Below are 16,007 nucleotides of genomic sequence, written 5' to 3' on the forward strand. Positions count from 1 at the left end.
CGATTTCCTGGCAGGAAGCGGGATTTTAAGCCGGTCAACGAAACCGCTACTGTTATCAGCTACGCTGATAGTGCAACCGATGTAATGTAGTGCAAACTCAGCTAGAATTTTAAATGCTCGGTGGGTGTGCGGTAGTCGTTCACCTGGGTTGGTTCAATAACCCTTTTTCTCGCGAAAAACTGCTCGGAGGAGACGCTGCCCCTATCCTTTTGTTCGCGAATCCAATTATTTCTCCAATTTGCGCGAAGCAATCCGTACTAAATAAGCAACAAACGCCACGGTATACGATAATAATTAAGAAAAATCGTCGAACCGCCTTCGGACTTGAATTTATTCCTCGAATTTCTTACAGTTATTATCATACAATTTTACTGTTTTATAATAATCAAAATTTAAATTTAGAAGGTATTTCAAAGTTTCTAAGAACAAGGAAACGTAATTAAAAAATTTAATTACTCAACGAAAGCTAATAAATTGCAATATCTTGTAGAAAATATTGCACAAGGAAACGATGTTCTATTTTCGAACATAAATGCTCGAACCTTGGGTTTCTCAATTTTACTGAAAAATCTATCGAACAGTAAGGCGTACCTTGTTTGATCGATTTGTTCCTCGCATACAAGATATTGTCGCTATAGGAACCAAACATTTATGGTCGATATCGAGGCAGAAATTGCAGCGTGATTCCGCGTGTGTTCGGCGAAGATTATGCTTTACGGTTCGGGCATTACGATACGTTCGGTACTCGATTGATCGGTTCGTAATCCGAAAATGATCGAAACTCGGTGTGTGTGCGCGGAAACGAAGACACAAGATGAGGGAAAAGAAGTTTCATTCGGTTCACGTACCGATGGCGTTTATCGAACCTGTAACCTCCCAACTCGATTCATGTATCCACGTGAGTTCCAATAATTATCCATTCTGTCCAGACGTTGCTCCGTTGCTGATAAAATAAATTAATTAGACAAATTTATTTACAATGCTTCGATTCATACTGTTGGGTGACCGTAGTTGTATCCAGTTCGTTGAATTCTCTTGGGAATTGATTTTCCTTGTCGCGGGAGTAACACATTTCGCGGTAGTCTCCGCGCCAAGAAGCTTCTTCGTGCTATAACGATAACAGTCTGCTATTAATAAACGGCGCTGGCGATCGGTATACTCGTCGAAGCTTATCGGTAATGCAGACATTTTTGCGTATGTCACAGTAACCCTTCACAAGATAGGCATTGTTATGCGTGTACACAATTCCCCTCTTTCAGAAATTATTTCAGCCAGCGAAACTCGTTACTTTCCATACTAAATTTGGGAAACGAGTCTCACGTACGTTTCAAAGAAGGAAAATATAATATTTCTATGCGTCTGTCGTCTTAATAAAAATATATATATAATTCGCCGATAATCAGAAAATCGTTAGTACGCGTTAAAAATTCATCCGCGATAGTTTTTCACGCCCCGTAATTGTATTATTCAAAAAGTTATATTTAAAAATCATCGCGTCGTCACGAATATATAAAAATCGAACGTTAATTTTTTAAACCATCGTCGCGACGCTGCAAAAATAACGCTTCAAATTCCATCTTGCGATCTCATCAATGTTTCGATACGATGGAAAAAACGTTCCGGCGGAAAAATAAACGGTCGAAAGTTTCGCTTTGAATATCAGCGACACGGACTTCCAAAGAATAATAAAGAACGACCCAGAAGTCCGGCGAAAATATATGGAGCGTGGCCGATGAAAATTCAGGAAAAAAATGTCGTATGGAAAATTGGGAATTTGAATAAAGGTATGAAAAACGTTGCTCCGAAGAGCGTGCGAAAGCCGATTTCATTGAAATTGAATTTCAAGACGAACTATCGCTACGCGAGCCCATCGAGAACGAGATACGGACGTTTTAATAAAGCGGACGACCGACGGGGCGCGTTTTAAAATGAATAAAACATCTAATTTCCACGAAACGAGTCGAGTTATAGCGTACACGGTATAGCTGATATATCCGTGTGCATCGAATGGTATCTCTTGAACGGTAACTGTCCGTTTATTCCCTCGACTGGACGTCGAAATGCTGCTCTCTCACGCGTTCAGTGCACATCCAGCATCTGAGCGTACCATGTGCTTCCTCTTGCTCGTTTATCTCCTCTTATCGGTCGACGCTCAAGACGTTAGCGCGGAGGAAGTGGACTGCCAAGTTTACAACCATCTTTACGTTTGCCTGGCCAACGGCGTGCTGCAGAGCGTCGCGTTCGAGGATGTCAACGCGGTGCAGACCATCGACGACATAGAATTACACATGGAAAGCCTCGGGATCACCGACATAGCCAAAGACGCGTTCCTCGAGGTCGCCAATTCCTCGGCGCTCTATATTCGCGACAACCAAATGTCCACGATATCGAAACACTATTTCTCCGCGCTGGATCAATTGACATACTTGGATCTCAAGAACAACACCATCAGGGACATCGAGGATGGCGCGTTCATCAGACTGCAGAGTTTGGAGACGTTGCTGTTGGATTGCAACAACATCTCCACGTTTCGACCAGGAGTTTGGAAGGGTCTTGCCGATCTTCACGAACTATACGCCACCAACAACAACATAGTGCTCAACAGAAACATGTTCAGAGGTCTCAGACACCTGGAAACGCTGGCGTTGGACTCGAACGAAATCTCGGAGGTGCCGATCGGTGCGTTCAACGGTCTTCCTCACATCGATCTTCTCTATTTGTCCAGAAACAAAATTTCCAATCTTCAACCGGAGTGTTTCCGCGGCCTCGGCGCGATCAACGAGCTTGATCTCGGTAGAAATCGATTGAAAACCATTTACGCCGGGATGTTTCGATATTTGAAGAACCTGAATTCCCTGTGGCTGAACGGGAATCAAATTTCTACGCTCACGGCGGACGTCTTCGACGGTTTGGACAATCTGTTGCTACTGTTTCTGAACAACAACGAGCTGAGTTTCGTGGACATGTCGGCTTTCGCCAGGATGAAGAACGTCACGGTCGAGCCGGGCTTCGTGATACGGGGATCGACGTTCGATAAAGCTTTCAAAGTGCACGGACGATTTCGGTGCAACGAAGTCGCGTTCGAATTGCCTTACGAATGCACGGAAATCAAGTAAATCGGTTTTCTTATTTTGTTACGCAATCGGCCACGGAAGAGTCCATGGAAATTCGCGACGTGATTCAAGATACGAGTGCTTTTGATAATCATGTAGTTCGTAAATCGTTTGTCGGGCAAAGTTAAAAATGTTTTTAGTAACGAACAAGATATGATTGCACCAATATGTATACACATCTATCGCAAGTGTATTAAAGTTTACAAAAATCGTTCCTATCGTTACATCAATCTTTGCTAATTTGCAATTGTATCGAGTGAAGCATGAAAGAAACACCGATTTTTATATTCCAATATTACTACGGAAATATTATGTAAAGACTTGCTACGATTGCATACAATGTTTTTTGACAGGAAGTGTTTAACCGATAACATTACTTTTGTAATTGTATTTTTACATAATAAATTAATATTGACGACTTATGTAGAATCCCGAGTTTCCGGAGAATATATTATTCGTCGAAACTGACAGAAACCGTAGAGAGACGAAGGATATTTTATCCGATAGAAGTTGTTTTTGCAGGGGTCTTCATGGGATACCGCCAGGACGACAGTCCCCATCCGCATCCTTGTTACAGGAGCACGTCGATGGATTACGGATGGTATGCACCAACAATTCACACCGTACCGACGAGATATTATCCACGAAGCACTTCTTTCAGCGAGCATCAATCGCTCGGCGGAATGTATCGAAATCGCTCCTTGAACACGGATCTTGACAAAAGCAAAGTTTAAGTATCTTATCCATTACTTGCGACCGACGTCCATCTAAAGTCAACTGCTTCCTCCCGCGAAACAAATTCATTCTTGATATATCAAAAGAAAATTTTTTATATGGAACAACTGTGCATGCGGCAGTGTACTGGATAAAATCTTCAAATAAATTTTTTAAATGTGAAAACTCGTCGAAAATATCAGGACTGAAATCGTAATTCGAAACTTGTAAAAAGAAAATTGCACGAACCTAATAATAAAGCAAATAAGAAAATGTGACCGATGAAAGGCGAGGTGGCGATATTAAGAAGAGACCGAAGTATAATATGTTATGTTTATATATATATTTTGTTTTTATTATTACAGTTTAGCTTATGTATCGCAGTAATCGTACTTCAACGGACCCTACGCTGGCCACCCAGGATTACGCGGCGTCCCGATTCTAGCGCGGATTAAAAGTGTAACTCTGCTCGTTACGATTACTGGGATTACTGTTTACGGTTACTAACCATTACCTTCGTTACAGGTTCTTCGTCAGGGTCTGAAAGAACTTCGCCTTACTCGATTCGAGGATTGTTATAACATTTTATAATTTGAGTGCATGCCATTCTTCGATTACGCTGCTTAGTATGTCCATCATAATCGCAATGGTAACTTCAACATATATTTATATATTTATATAAATGTGTGTACATAACACAATGAGACAGCTCAATTCGTCAATGAGTTCGTAATATTTCAATGTCTTAACAACCATAACGAGCTGCGAAACGTTCGACGACGCTTCATTGTCAGGCGTGGCAATATTCTGTTGGTATGCAATGGGTGATAACACCATTCAAACGAAGGAATTCTACAACGTTCGTTCATGGTATCTACTAACGGACCGCGTCAATAATCTCACGGAGATACCGTCGGGAAGATCCATATCGTACGGGTGGGACTCGTAACCTTAAATCGAGGAGCACCATACATTCGAATTCACGCGACTATCTATACACGCGTCCTTCCTTCGATCCGCGTCGGTGCTCGACAGATCTGCAACGATAGTTCGCACGCGATCTAATTCTCCAGACCAGTTCACCCCTCGACCGAGTTCCCGTCCACCCGTCCACCATAACCGTTCGTCCAGGAATTTTTTCCACATCACGTCACGTATCAAAATGTCTTTAATGACGTCGTGTGGAAAACCGAACAAACCTGAGGTACCCAGAATCGACGCGAAAGCTGCCCCTCGGGCCAATCGACGCGATCGATTCCAATAAACCGACGCTATGGCCAGGGGTCTTTACGCCGTACGCTGGAAGTAATCCTCGTCGATCGTAATTCCCACGAAAACGGACGAAGTACGATAACTACGACGAAGCAGCGTTGGATTTGTCAGCACCTACGTACTCCGTTTGCTTAACGCGAGCCCTTCGAATCGTCGTCGGAGCCAATGGTCGTTCCGTCGCTCCAGGCACGACGGGATGACGAGATGTCGACTCGATCCCTGATGAAAATTTAATCAACAGCACGAAATAATCATCGGGCATTTAAGTGTCGTTGACTCCTTCGACGTCGCGTGCGAGCACGAATTCCTTCGATGCTCCGTGAAACGCTGTGCTCGTTATCGATCCCTCGATCGTCGCGCGGGTCTCGATCGCGCGCACCGGACATTCTTCCGACGATGCTGCAGAAGGGGATACAAACTGACAGTCGATGGTAGAATGATCGGGAAACGTCTTCACGATATATCGAAGAACTTTTTAGAGCGATCGGTAACGAGCACCCGACGCGCTTCCGGTCCGACGTCTCTCTGCCTTCCGGCTATACAAGAACCTTATACATCGTACTACTTGTATATCTTTTCTCGAATTCTCAATGTGCTGCACTTACCTACCCCCAATAATCAAATGATGATCCTTAATATCTAACGATGACAGATAGAACTCGCATTTTTTACCCATTACTTAACATCCCTTCCGTTTCATCTTCGTTTTACATGGCGGTTAGATAAACGTTTGCGAATGGTCGCAAAGTCGGAGGATCGGTAAAGAATCGCGCTCGATGGAAACGACACGGCGACGTCGCGATCGCGAGCATTCGTTGTTCGTTCGACGCCCGTACGCAAGATTCTCGAACGTTCGTGTCGGCTTCGGGGTAAATCTTGTCTACGGGATCGGTGAAGATTGGGGATTAAATAGCCACGCGATCGACGACGCAGCGCGCGATCGGGCTGCGCGCGGCCGAGCGATCGATCTCGATTGCTGGAGGATGCAAGCGCCCTTTCCGGTAATACGTTTCCCAGAAGGGCGCGAACGATTTCGAGGGCTCGTCCGCGCGCTATTGCGCCCTTGGATCGTTCCAAGCGATTCCGCGACGCGTCACCCTTCTCGTAATAATACCTTATATTGTCGTACAATTGATATCGTATTATCCGTATAACAGAGGCTCGTCCCGCGTGAACGGTGTCTCCTCTCGGGGATCGAAGAGAGGCGATCGACGATAAAGAGACACCGGGGCCACGTTCGGAGGAAAACGTGGCGCCTCTCGCGCGTGAACGTTCCATATTCGCCACTGTATTATCGCTCTTAACATCCTATTAAATAGCATTCCGACCAATTTACAATTAATTAGACCTGAAACTCCCCTTACACCTTACAATACCATTACGTGTATAGAACGATACGCTGTTTATCTGTTGCTCGTCTGGGCCGATAAGTTATAACTGCCGCGCACTATATTTATGTATGTATATATATAATATGTATATATGTATATTTTTGTGTGTTGTGAATACGAGTGTCAAGTGATTATAGTACATGTGACTAGCACTCATTGAAATCAAGGAGGTAACGTACGGTTACATAGAGCCTAAACGTACACGCTAACCTATGACGATAAACTCACCTTAACCGCTAATTATTCTCGTTACCTTAACGTTCGTTTACACAGAGACACTGATTAATTATAATTAAGGGACCGGCACGATGTCCCACGCCAAGCTTTAGCGCGTGTCGGTTACTCGAATCTACCCTCTCCGTCATTCGTTGTAGCTGTCTCGTAAATTGGTGTTTCGAAATTCGAGACGGGAATAAGCGTCGCGATGATCGACGGATCGGGTAGCATCTTCGAGGGCTCAACGAGTCACTAAATTGGCGACGAGCGCCGCGAACAAAAATCGTCGTCGCGACGCGATACTCTCCACGTGCCCTAAGCGCGCAGGGTCGTTCGATTTTACGCGTATCGCGGCCCTTTTGCGTGATTTTTCGACGGGCCCGCTCGACCGCCGCGGAAAGGAATTACGGAAAGATGGCGGTCGCGCGACGTCGCGGCGTCGCGGCGCGGCGAACGCGTTTAGCTCAGCTTGTCGTCTCCATTTCGTTAGCTTACCTGCACGCGTGTCGTTATCCAAGAATTTCTAATTAGTTTCACGGCATTAAAGTATCATCTATGTACGGCAAATCTTAGCTAACAACGGGATTACACCACACAAGGAATTCTACATAGATTAGCTTGATCTTAAGATTACATCCGGCAAGAAGAGAGAATAGAACTGGGCGATGAAGGATCGGCTAAGAAAACGCCGTGAAAAACTAGGAAAGTAACCTAAGCGAAACAGTTACATTTTTGTGGAACGAGGGAACTGCTAGCCTACTGGTATTGCTGGTACATTGTTACGACGAAATCAAACGTTACCTTGTACACGTAAATACGATTAAAAGGTGATGAAGAGGTATTAACGGCTGCTCACTACACCACACGGGCACTAGAATAAATTAACAAGGTCGTTGTTCTAGGGTCGTTCGCGATCGACAGACAGAACATGCCTGTCGATGTGTTTTGTGTTTGATCGATGGCTGAGCGCGGTCATCTATGCGATCCTAGCGAGAAATCGGCATGAAGTCAAATTTATAAAGTCAACTAATACAATTTTAGACCGATCACTGAACGTTGGAAGCGTCATATTCCTTAAAAAATTTCTTGACATTAATGCTCGAATATTTAACAGAATATTTAAACGAAAAAAATCGATCGTCTTCTGAGATGATCGCGCGACGTTTCTCGTTTCGATATCGTGTTTGCCTTTAAATGGATAATCGCTACGATTCCTCCGGTGAAGCAAGCTGCTAAGTGCTAATGTTACAAGAGTCAATGCCAATGATTCGTCTAGGCTGCGAGCTTGAACCCAGCCTTTTCTAGTTTCTATCCTACCTAGTGCATAAAGTTGCACCCCTGAGATATTCGGTAATCTTTAACCGCATCTACGTATCAGTACAGATCGAACACGTCCTGTTTTGCAAGTCTTATCAGGGCACGTTTACGGCTGCCTCTGACGCGCCGCGCGTTTACAGAGGCGCTCGGAACACGAGGGAGCCGGCGTTCGATCGTGAGATCGTCGTGCTTCTCGATCGCTGATGGGACACGTCGCGAGCATAATCGAATCTCGACTCCCGCGTTCCGTCTCGAACGATTCGAGCCTCGTCTACGCCGTAGACGGGGGGCCCATCGTGATTTTGTTCTCGTTCCGTGTCGTGGCGTCAGCTCCGAAAGCGAGTTTCAACTTTCGTTCTCGAGGACATTTGTACTTCGTCGAGCTAACGCGACTCCCGGCTGTAAAGGTTGCCCGGGCGCGTCACGAACTCGCGCTGTTCTCACTCCGTTTGTCCCTTAAAGTAGGTATTTGTTATCAATATCGGTTTTCGTTTTTGATATCTCGTTTGATATTCGTTCGTACGTCGTTACTCGGATTTCATCGTTGGACGAACGCGAAAGTTTTTAAAATTATACACCTTCGTGGACTAACTCTGCAACAAAGACGGGCATAACTCCTATCCAGATACGAATTTCGATCGTAGAGTGTTGCTTATATTCGAATAAAACGTTGCCCGTCTCTATTCTCGCGACTCTAAACTGGTACTCTCTACTCTCCGCGGATCACTGCTTGTAGAAAGAAATCGTACTTGTAAAAGTGTCGTTAATCGAGTCCGAATAGTAAATCTAAAACTACGAAATCGCAAAGCAAACTTAAGGAAGATTAATCCATAACGACCGATATCGAGAAATTGACATTTTCAAATGAACCTAATGCCTTCGTTCGCTGCTGATCTTTGACACTTTGGACGGTGTACATGCACTTATCCACGATATCGAAGGGGGGGTGAGTAACAAATATCTCGTTGCAATGATCGTGCGAATGCAGTGCGCGTCTCGTATAAAAAGTATAAACAATAGATTTCATGGTTAAGTGCACAGTAAGAGTGTACGTCGAAATCGCGTATTTCGAGCGGGTGAGAAAGGTGACAAGGACACTTAAGTATCAAGGCACATCAAAAAACCAAATCGTCGAACGTCTATTACTTAAAATTAATTCGTAAACGTGGGAGCCTTTTTAAAAGCCACAACTAACCGACTAATTAAATCCTAAAGACTGCAGAACATTCAACAATCAATTGTGCAATACAGGATGGATTAAGTTTACGTCGTCTATTTTATACTCTTCTAATCCCAATCGTCGCGAAGCAATTTATTTGACACCACAGAATTTGGCGCGAGAAACAAAAACAACGCTTCCCTTTTTACAACTCTACGCGTGTCCTACTGCGCTTCTGCAACTAACGAAAGCTCTGTGAAATTATTTTTAATAATTTCTAATTGACCGAAGTTAGATCGAAGAGTGAAACAGAATCGAAAGAAATTAGTTTTGTTCCTTCAAAGCTGACACCACGAGGTCTGTCTTCGTCACAATACGTTAATCAGCCCTTACGCTAATGTAAATTGAGATCATTTGGATGAAGACTTCTTCGTTCTTTCCTTTTCTTCTTCTTCGTCGACGATGTTCCGTCGATCCGTGATTTCGAGTACTGGCTCAAAGAGGTCTACGCGATATAATGTTTACGACAGACACGTTTATATTTGCAGATCATCGGACGGACGTTACGCAAATAGTAGAATGCCCATGTTTCTTCGTTCTCGCGACGCCTTAACCCGCTTTTTTCCTTTTCGCTTCCCGTGTCTAGCTCACGAACCCGTTTATTACATTTTGATTTCGCGGTAATCATCTTAATTCTACGGAGAAACGAACGTTTTTCTTATTTCGTGAATTTTCACCGGCTGGAAAGTCGCCGCCCACGCGCAACTCTCCTCCGCCCCCGACGACTGACGATGCGCGAAAATTTAGGAAAAAGAAACGGTTCGTTATTGGAATTCAGGACAGTTTTCGACATCGAGATGCTCACACTATTCGAAGCAATGAATTTCGAAAGACGTCCAAATAGATCTGCCCGCCGGTCGAAGAATTTTTGTGATCCGAAACAATGTATCGTTGCGAGAACGCACCGGCGAGCCACGGAATAATTTTGTTTCTCTCACGTTCGAGTAACGTTTTCCAACCAACCGTTTTGCGTTGTTCGCATGCACGATGTCAAAGTACTGTCCGCTCTCGAAAAGCTTAATGACTATTTGTGCGCTTAAGATGCAGACTCCGACGATCTCGCTGTACCAGTCGGGCGTCGCGTCGTCGCGACGACAGGCGACGCCCGACGACCGATCCGAAGTCTTTTTCTCTAGCCAAATGTTCTGTATAATGCCCGAATCTCCTCTTTTTTTGTTTTCCTCAATCATTTTGAATGACGTCGGCTTACAAATATTTTAACAATTTTACAAATATTTCACCTGCAAGACTTCCTTCTCCCGTTTAATTTATAATCCCATAAATTTTCTTCTCTCTGTTTCCTTCGTCTTTTTTTTTGCTTTTCTTTTAGAGAATGCTCTATAATCGAAAGTTAAGCCTAAAAATGGTGGATTGCCTGAAGTAAAGTCGGATGAGGAGATGACAGGGGCCTATATGGTACTGTTTCCTGTTTGAATCGAAAACCAAGTAACCGTTCCCGTAAACGAGACGAGAGTTGTGCAGAACGGATACGTCGATGGTAACGAAACATAACCGGACGTTCGGAAAGTATTAATTATCGTTTTAACCTGAGAATTTTCCTAGCCACTATTTAAATGCTGAATACATCGAATACATAGAACCTACATTACTTTTCATTTCTCTTTTTAATATACATAAACGACCACGACATATTTAATCCCCTTAAATTTTTATCACCCATCCCCTTATCGAAACACGTAGCTAATTTAGTTGCAACTCAGGTGCGTGAAACGTGCAGTGAGAATTGATAATTTATTATAGAGAAATATATAGTCGTTAGACTAAGAATGAATAAGAATCAATCTTCGAACGATTTTCGTTTAATTTCGCCAAAATACAAAGGTAGATTAATGTAAGGCTCTAATCGTTAATTAGAAACGTAGGGTTAACGAGTTATGTTCATGTTTATACACATCGCCGTGGACCGTTAGCAAAATTTACATCGTTATAGCGTGTTTCGTGCGAGACACGAGTGTCGTTTAGTCGTGTTCGGTGATCTGCAAATATTTTTATGTTCTGCCTACTTTGCAACCAATCGGAATACGATCATCATACCGTTTCATTCAAATCAGGTTGTAAATCCTAATGTTTCCGATGGAATCTTCTAACGATAATGGAACAATATAGAAGATACGCGACAATTTTTTAGGAATAATTTAAAAAAAAAAAGATCTCTTTTCGTTTAACTTAAATCGTGTCACGTTCGAGGCAACCTTCTTTGTTCCAGTACTTTTGTTCGATGAATTTACATTTCTCCGAAGATCCCAGCGAATGTCTTTCGAAGATTCTTCATGGTATCTTCCGTGTCTTCGCCCTGGGACTGACTGCCTTGTCTGTGGAAAGGCATTCTGGACGTTGGTGGAGGCTCTTCTTGGCGCCGGCTAACCGAAGGAGCGCTGCTCACTGTGCTCGATTGCGATGCTACGAGCAGAAAATTAGTAAAAAATTAATTGCAACCGAATAGGTCAAGTAATTATTGGAGTTGTCGATGAATGTAGGTTCGACGTACCTTGAGAATCGCGTCGTTGCAGTTGATGATGGCTGTCGGAGGTAGTGACATCGCCCGCCAACGCAGTCGTGGACCCTACGGACCCTATGCTTCCTATACTAGCCATAGACCCCATACTTCCGTGGGATCCCAACGGTGCGGGTGGTGGAGCTGTTGTTCGATCTTCTACGGGACTCGTTGCTTGACTAGAGCCAGACATTGAACCTCTGGACGTAGTCTTCGTCAACACGCTCGGAATTCGGCAGCATGCCTAATGATAATAACAAAATACAAACACGTCTTGTACGTAATGATACGTAAACTATTGCTAAAAAAAATTATAGCTGAATAGCTTGAGTTAACGAGATGAAACGGAGATGATTGAAAAATGGCGAGTCTCTTCCTACCTGCATCTTCGCGGTGACGAGGTCTGCGATGTGACGACGATCCTCTTCCTGCGTGTCCCCCATTAACGACAAAGCGCTGTCGTTCACCTCGATTATGTACTCTTTACCATCCTTCCCGACAAGCAGCTCGATCGCACAGATATCCAATCCACCAAACAGCTGGGCCACGTAATCGACCCATGTACGATGTCTTTCGCTCACGGCTAATTGCTCCAACATCGCCGAACCGGTGTTGGACTTCCAGTTTCCGCTTATGCTCTTCCGCCTGAGAGCAGTATAGACAACCGCAATTACCATCCGTGCCAACAATTTCACGGTGCAATGGTTTGCTGTATTCATCGCGGTTGCTCGTCCAATTAACTATCCACAGTGTTGGGGTCAAAGCCACATTTCATTCTCTTAACGCGTCCTGTTTGATTGGTTCCGATTGATTACGTCGATTAGACGTTTTACAGTCGCGCGAGAAACTATGAGAAATTTCTTGTATTTTGAGGGCTGTAAATATTTTGATTGGACTTTTCTGAAATATTCTCACCCTAACGATCATGCAACAAATATTTGACATTTACAAATTGGGGCGAACGATCGGTCGTCGGGTACGTTTGGCGACACTTACATGAACGCCTTGTAGTTATTGCCTATTTTCTGCACGTGCACGTCGTACTTAGTGTCGACGTACGGTTCCGAGGTGGAGTAGGTGTTCGCCAGGGCTGCCAACGAGGCGAGATCTAGAAACTCTTGATTCGTCTCTGCACGAGCTTTCCCTACTCCGCCGTGGGCGTGTCCGAGTTTCACCACAACCGGATAACGAGATGCGCTCACCTGAAAAAAATTAACTCATTTTTCTTACACGAGGAAACGTAAGAAATTATAGAATACACGGTGTGCATAGTAAAGTATAATTTTCCAAATATTCAATTCGATATTGTATCCACGACTTAGGGGGTAGTTTTCACCCGTTGAACATGAACACCAGGAACTTCATAAAAATCGGAGATATTATTTCTTGTCCGTAAGAATCGCGTAGTGGTTGGCGATCGAGAATTTATTTAGCGCGTTTCTGCAACGATCGACTACGAATCGATTGACAATGTGTCGCGTATTCTGCATTCCGTTCTAGAGTCGACGGAAACCAGTCTCCATGGGACGCCTACAGCGATCGCGGGCCTGTCTTCGATAATCGAATGCATTAACCGACATCTGTGGACGAAGATCAAAGTCTACCGATACGCGGGCGGTTGATTAAGCAGTCTACAATATTCGCGTGGGTCGGCGATGATTATTATACGCCGATAAAGCGGTGTGTCTTTGCATCCGCTAGGCGAGGCGCGCGTCTCTAGCGAACCGCGTCCCTGAAACGTATCCTTCGGGTCTATTTTCTGCGTCCAAAGAAAAATACTTCTATCCTAGCAATTCCATTCAAATGCAACGACGCACGGTAGCTTAAAAAGCGGTATTTCTTGGTCGAGCCCCAATTTTTTTCACTCGAAACAGGTCCTTTACCCTATAGAATAGATCAGATTTGTAGACTTTATTTCTGATGTAGTCGTTGAACTGTATAGGATGGTTGAATTTGTAGAAAAAAGCTTAAGAAGCGTTGTTGTATCCCATCCTACCGGTTTCGTTCTCTATAATCAGTAATCACTCACTGAGAGTAATCACTCGTTGAGTGTAATCTTCGTCTACCATGAATCTCGCTTGATTCCCTGGCAATCGAGCCGGGAAAAGAGGGTAAAGACAGCGCGTAAAATGTGAATGCTTTCCCGCGTGTCCCGTTAGCATAGATAACCACGGAATTCCCTGGCGATAGGCAGAAATCGGTTTTGGGAAAGCTTAAGTGGCTAACCCTGGTTAGAGTGAGCCTGAAGAGGGGGTTCCCATTAGTAGAGCGATTATTCAAGCAATTATTGAAATTGTTTTTTCAACAAAAAGTTTTAGAAATACACGAACGCACTTAGGACAGACACTTCCAAATCTACTGTTCGATTTTTGCTAAAAAAAATTGCTTCTAAATTCCAGGTTCGAAAGAGTTAATAAAGAATTCCGACGTTACTCCAATTTTCTTGAACTTCGAAGCTGGTAAATAAGTAGAGTATTTAAAGATATCCACTTAAGTCTGGGCAGGGGCTATAAACAGATACCTACTTTATATGCGCGCGTAATTTCAAGTCGATCGGTTCAGTAATTTCCGAGATATCATGTCGTCGGCCCAGAGAAACCTGCCGGACGGACGGTGCGCTCGAGCAGTTTGACATGTCGGAAAATATGCTATAAAACTTTACGAATATATATTTATCTCAAATAGTTTTGATCATTTTATTATAGACCAATTGCTTTAACGTTTTATAAATACAGAATTTTCAAAATTCATTTCAAATATCACTTTATTCCTTATTGGAAGTTTTTGTCCAGATAAATGTTTGCTCGCGTTTGACGATCGATGGCGATCGAGCGGAGTCAGCTTTTGCAATGTTCCGGGGCTCGATCGTCGATTATCTATAAAGCGTGCTGACATCGAAAAAGGAAGTGACTGTTTAACGAATTGCCCCCACGGGTTCGTGCCCAGGCGCGAGAGACCAGCAGCGCTGATAGGCCGATAGAACAGTGCTCAAACTGTGCGCAACGCACGTGTTCAAACCGTCACGTGGGTGTCACGAAGGTGCCCTCGTGAGCACCGCTGGACGCGTGTCCCTTCCCCTCCTGGTACCGGACACCAACGACGGAGATCAACGGCGAGGGACACGGAGATAAATCATTTATCGTGGCTCAAGGGGACTCTCCAAGACTCCGAGGGCAGACAGGGGTGTCGCCATCGATTTTGTTGCTCGTATTTCGACGCACTAAAAATAATGCGCATTTCACGCCAACGGAATCTAACATTTACAGTAGGCGAGTCGCTATAATCCCACGTAAGTCTCCGTTGGAAAAAGTGAGCTTTCCATAATAAATATCGAATAGTTGCTGGGGCATTTAAACTTATTATGCATGTAACCATTTGATCGAATATGTTATCTACCTCTCGACTGTTTCAAAATCAAGGGGTTGTAATTGCTAGATCTCTATATTATCGAGGAAAGGTGCTCAAATGACACCATCTTGACTCCAAACATATTTGTAGGGATGTTTTATATTTTGGGTCGTTTTAAGCAACATCCAGTAACCAAACGTTTTAACAAAGACCTTGAATCAATACGCCGATATCAAGGTATTGCTTCTTACATTTTACATTGTCGGTCACCCATAACCGAGGCGGCCTACACGGAAACTTTACAGTCGATCATCCGTGACCGACATGGCGCTTAACGCGCCGAAGAAAGATTATTGCAAGCGTGGTTAAAAATAGACGAAAACACGATCAACGGTCTCATTAAAAATATGCCAAAGAGTTCGGAAGCAAGTCGTTCGCAGTTATCGAACCGCGTGTCAAGATACACGTGTTCTTAATTTTGTGTTAATTGTTTTGAAACATACAACTATCTTATCGCTTGTCATCGACTGAGTTAATTATAACGCATCGAAAGAGGGATGTTGGAGGTTTACTTTCCCTTCCTACGTTTTCCCTCGGCCCTGGGTATGGTCACGACAGGATAAACGTTAACTCGCGTCGGGGGCATTCAACGTCGACGGGCCAGAGACAAAATACGAGGTTCGCCCTCCCGTTCGTGTTTCGCGAACGAGAGGATAAAAAAGGCCGCGGACACATTAAATGATAGTAATCGTGGATCAAACGATGATGAGTGGAACCCCCGCGAGCACGTATTCGGGCGAACGAGGGGAGGCAGCCTCGAGCCGACTCCATCGCCGAAAGAGGGGATGAGAAGTATCCAAAAAGAGGAAGAGAAAAAGTTGCAAAAGCATAATAGATCGACG

The 16,007-nt window shown here is 44.0% G+C and overlaps 2 protein-coding genes across 6 annotated transcripts in view; one reads left to right on the top strand and one right to left on the bottom strand.

Moving 5' to 3' along the window:
- Positions 1-2,045: 2,045 nt before the first annotated feature.
- LOC122395800 (leucine-rich repeat-containing protein 15-like) lies at positions 2,046-3,381 on the top strand. The gene has a single exon (XM_043393666.1). It carries the CDS (start codon positions 2,061-2,063, stop codon positions 3,114-3,116), a length of 1,056 nt encoding a protein of 351 aa, XP_043249601.1. The 5' UTR covers positions 2,046-2,060; the 3' UTR covers positions 3,117-3,381.
- Positions 3,382-4,259: 878 nt separating this feature from the next.
- LOC122395973 (synapsin) overlaps positions 4,260-16,007 on the bottom strand; it is a 47,312-nt gene continuing 35,564 nt past the window's right edge. For all 5 annotated transcript variants that reach the window (XM_043393998.1, XM_043394000.1, XM_043393999.1 and 2 more), the window contains 4 exons: positions 12,754-12,959; positions 12,138-12,402; positions 11,752-12,001; positions 4,260-11,663 (listed from right to left, as the gene is read on the bottom strand). In XM_043393998.1, coding sequence (XP_043249933.1) covers positions 11,488-11,663; positions 11,752-12,001; positions 12,138-12,402; positions 12,754-12,959 — 897 coding nt within the window. In that variant the 3' untranslated portion in view covers positions 4,260-11,487. The remainder of the gene's footprint in view (positions 11,664-11,751; positions 12,002-12,137; positions 12,403-12,753; positions 12,960-16,007) is intronic.

The sequence above is a fragment of the Colletes gigas genome, unplaced genomic scaffold (genome assembly GCF_013123115.1).
Source record: "Colletes gigas isolate AHSC1104 unplaced genomic scaffold, ASM1312311v1 Colletes_gigas_Sc00006, whole genome shotgun sequence".
Lineage (NCBI taxonomy): Eukaryota > Metazoa > Arthropoda > Insecta > Hymenoptera > Colletidae > Colletes > Colletes gigas.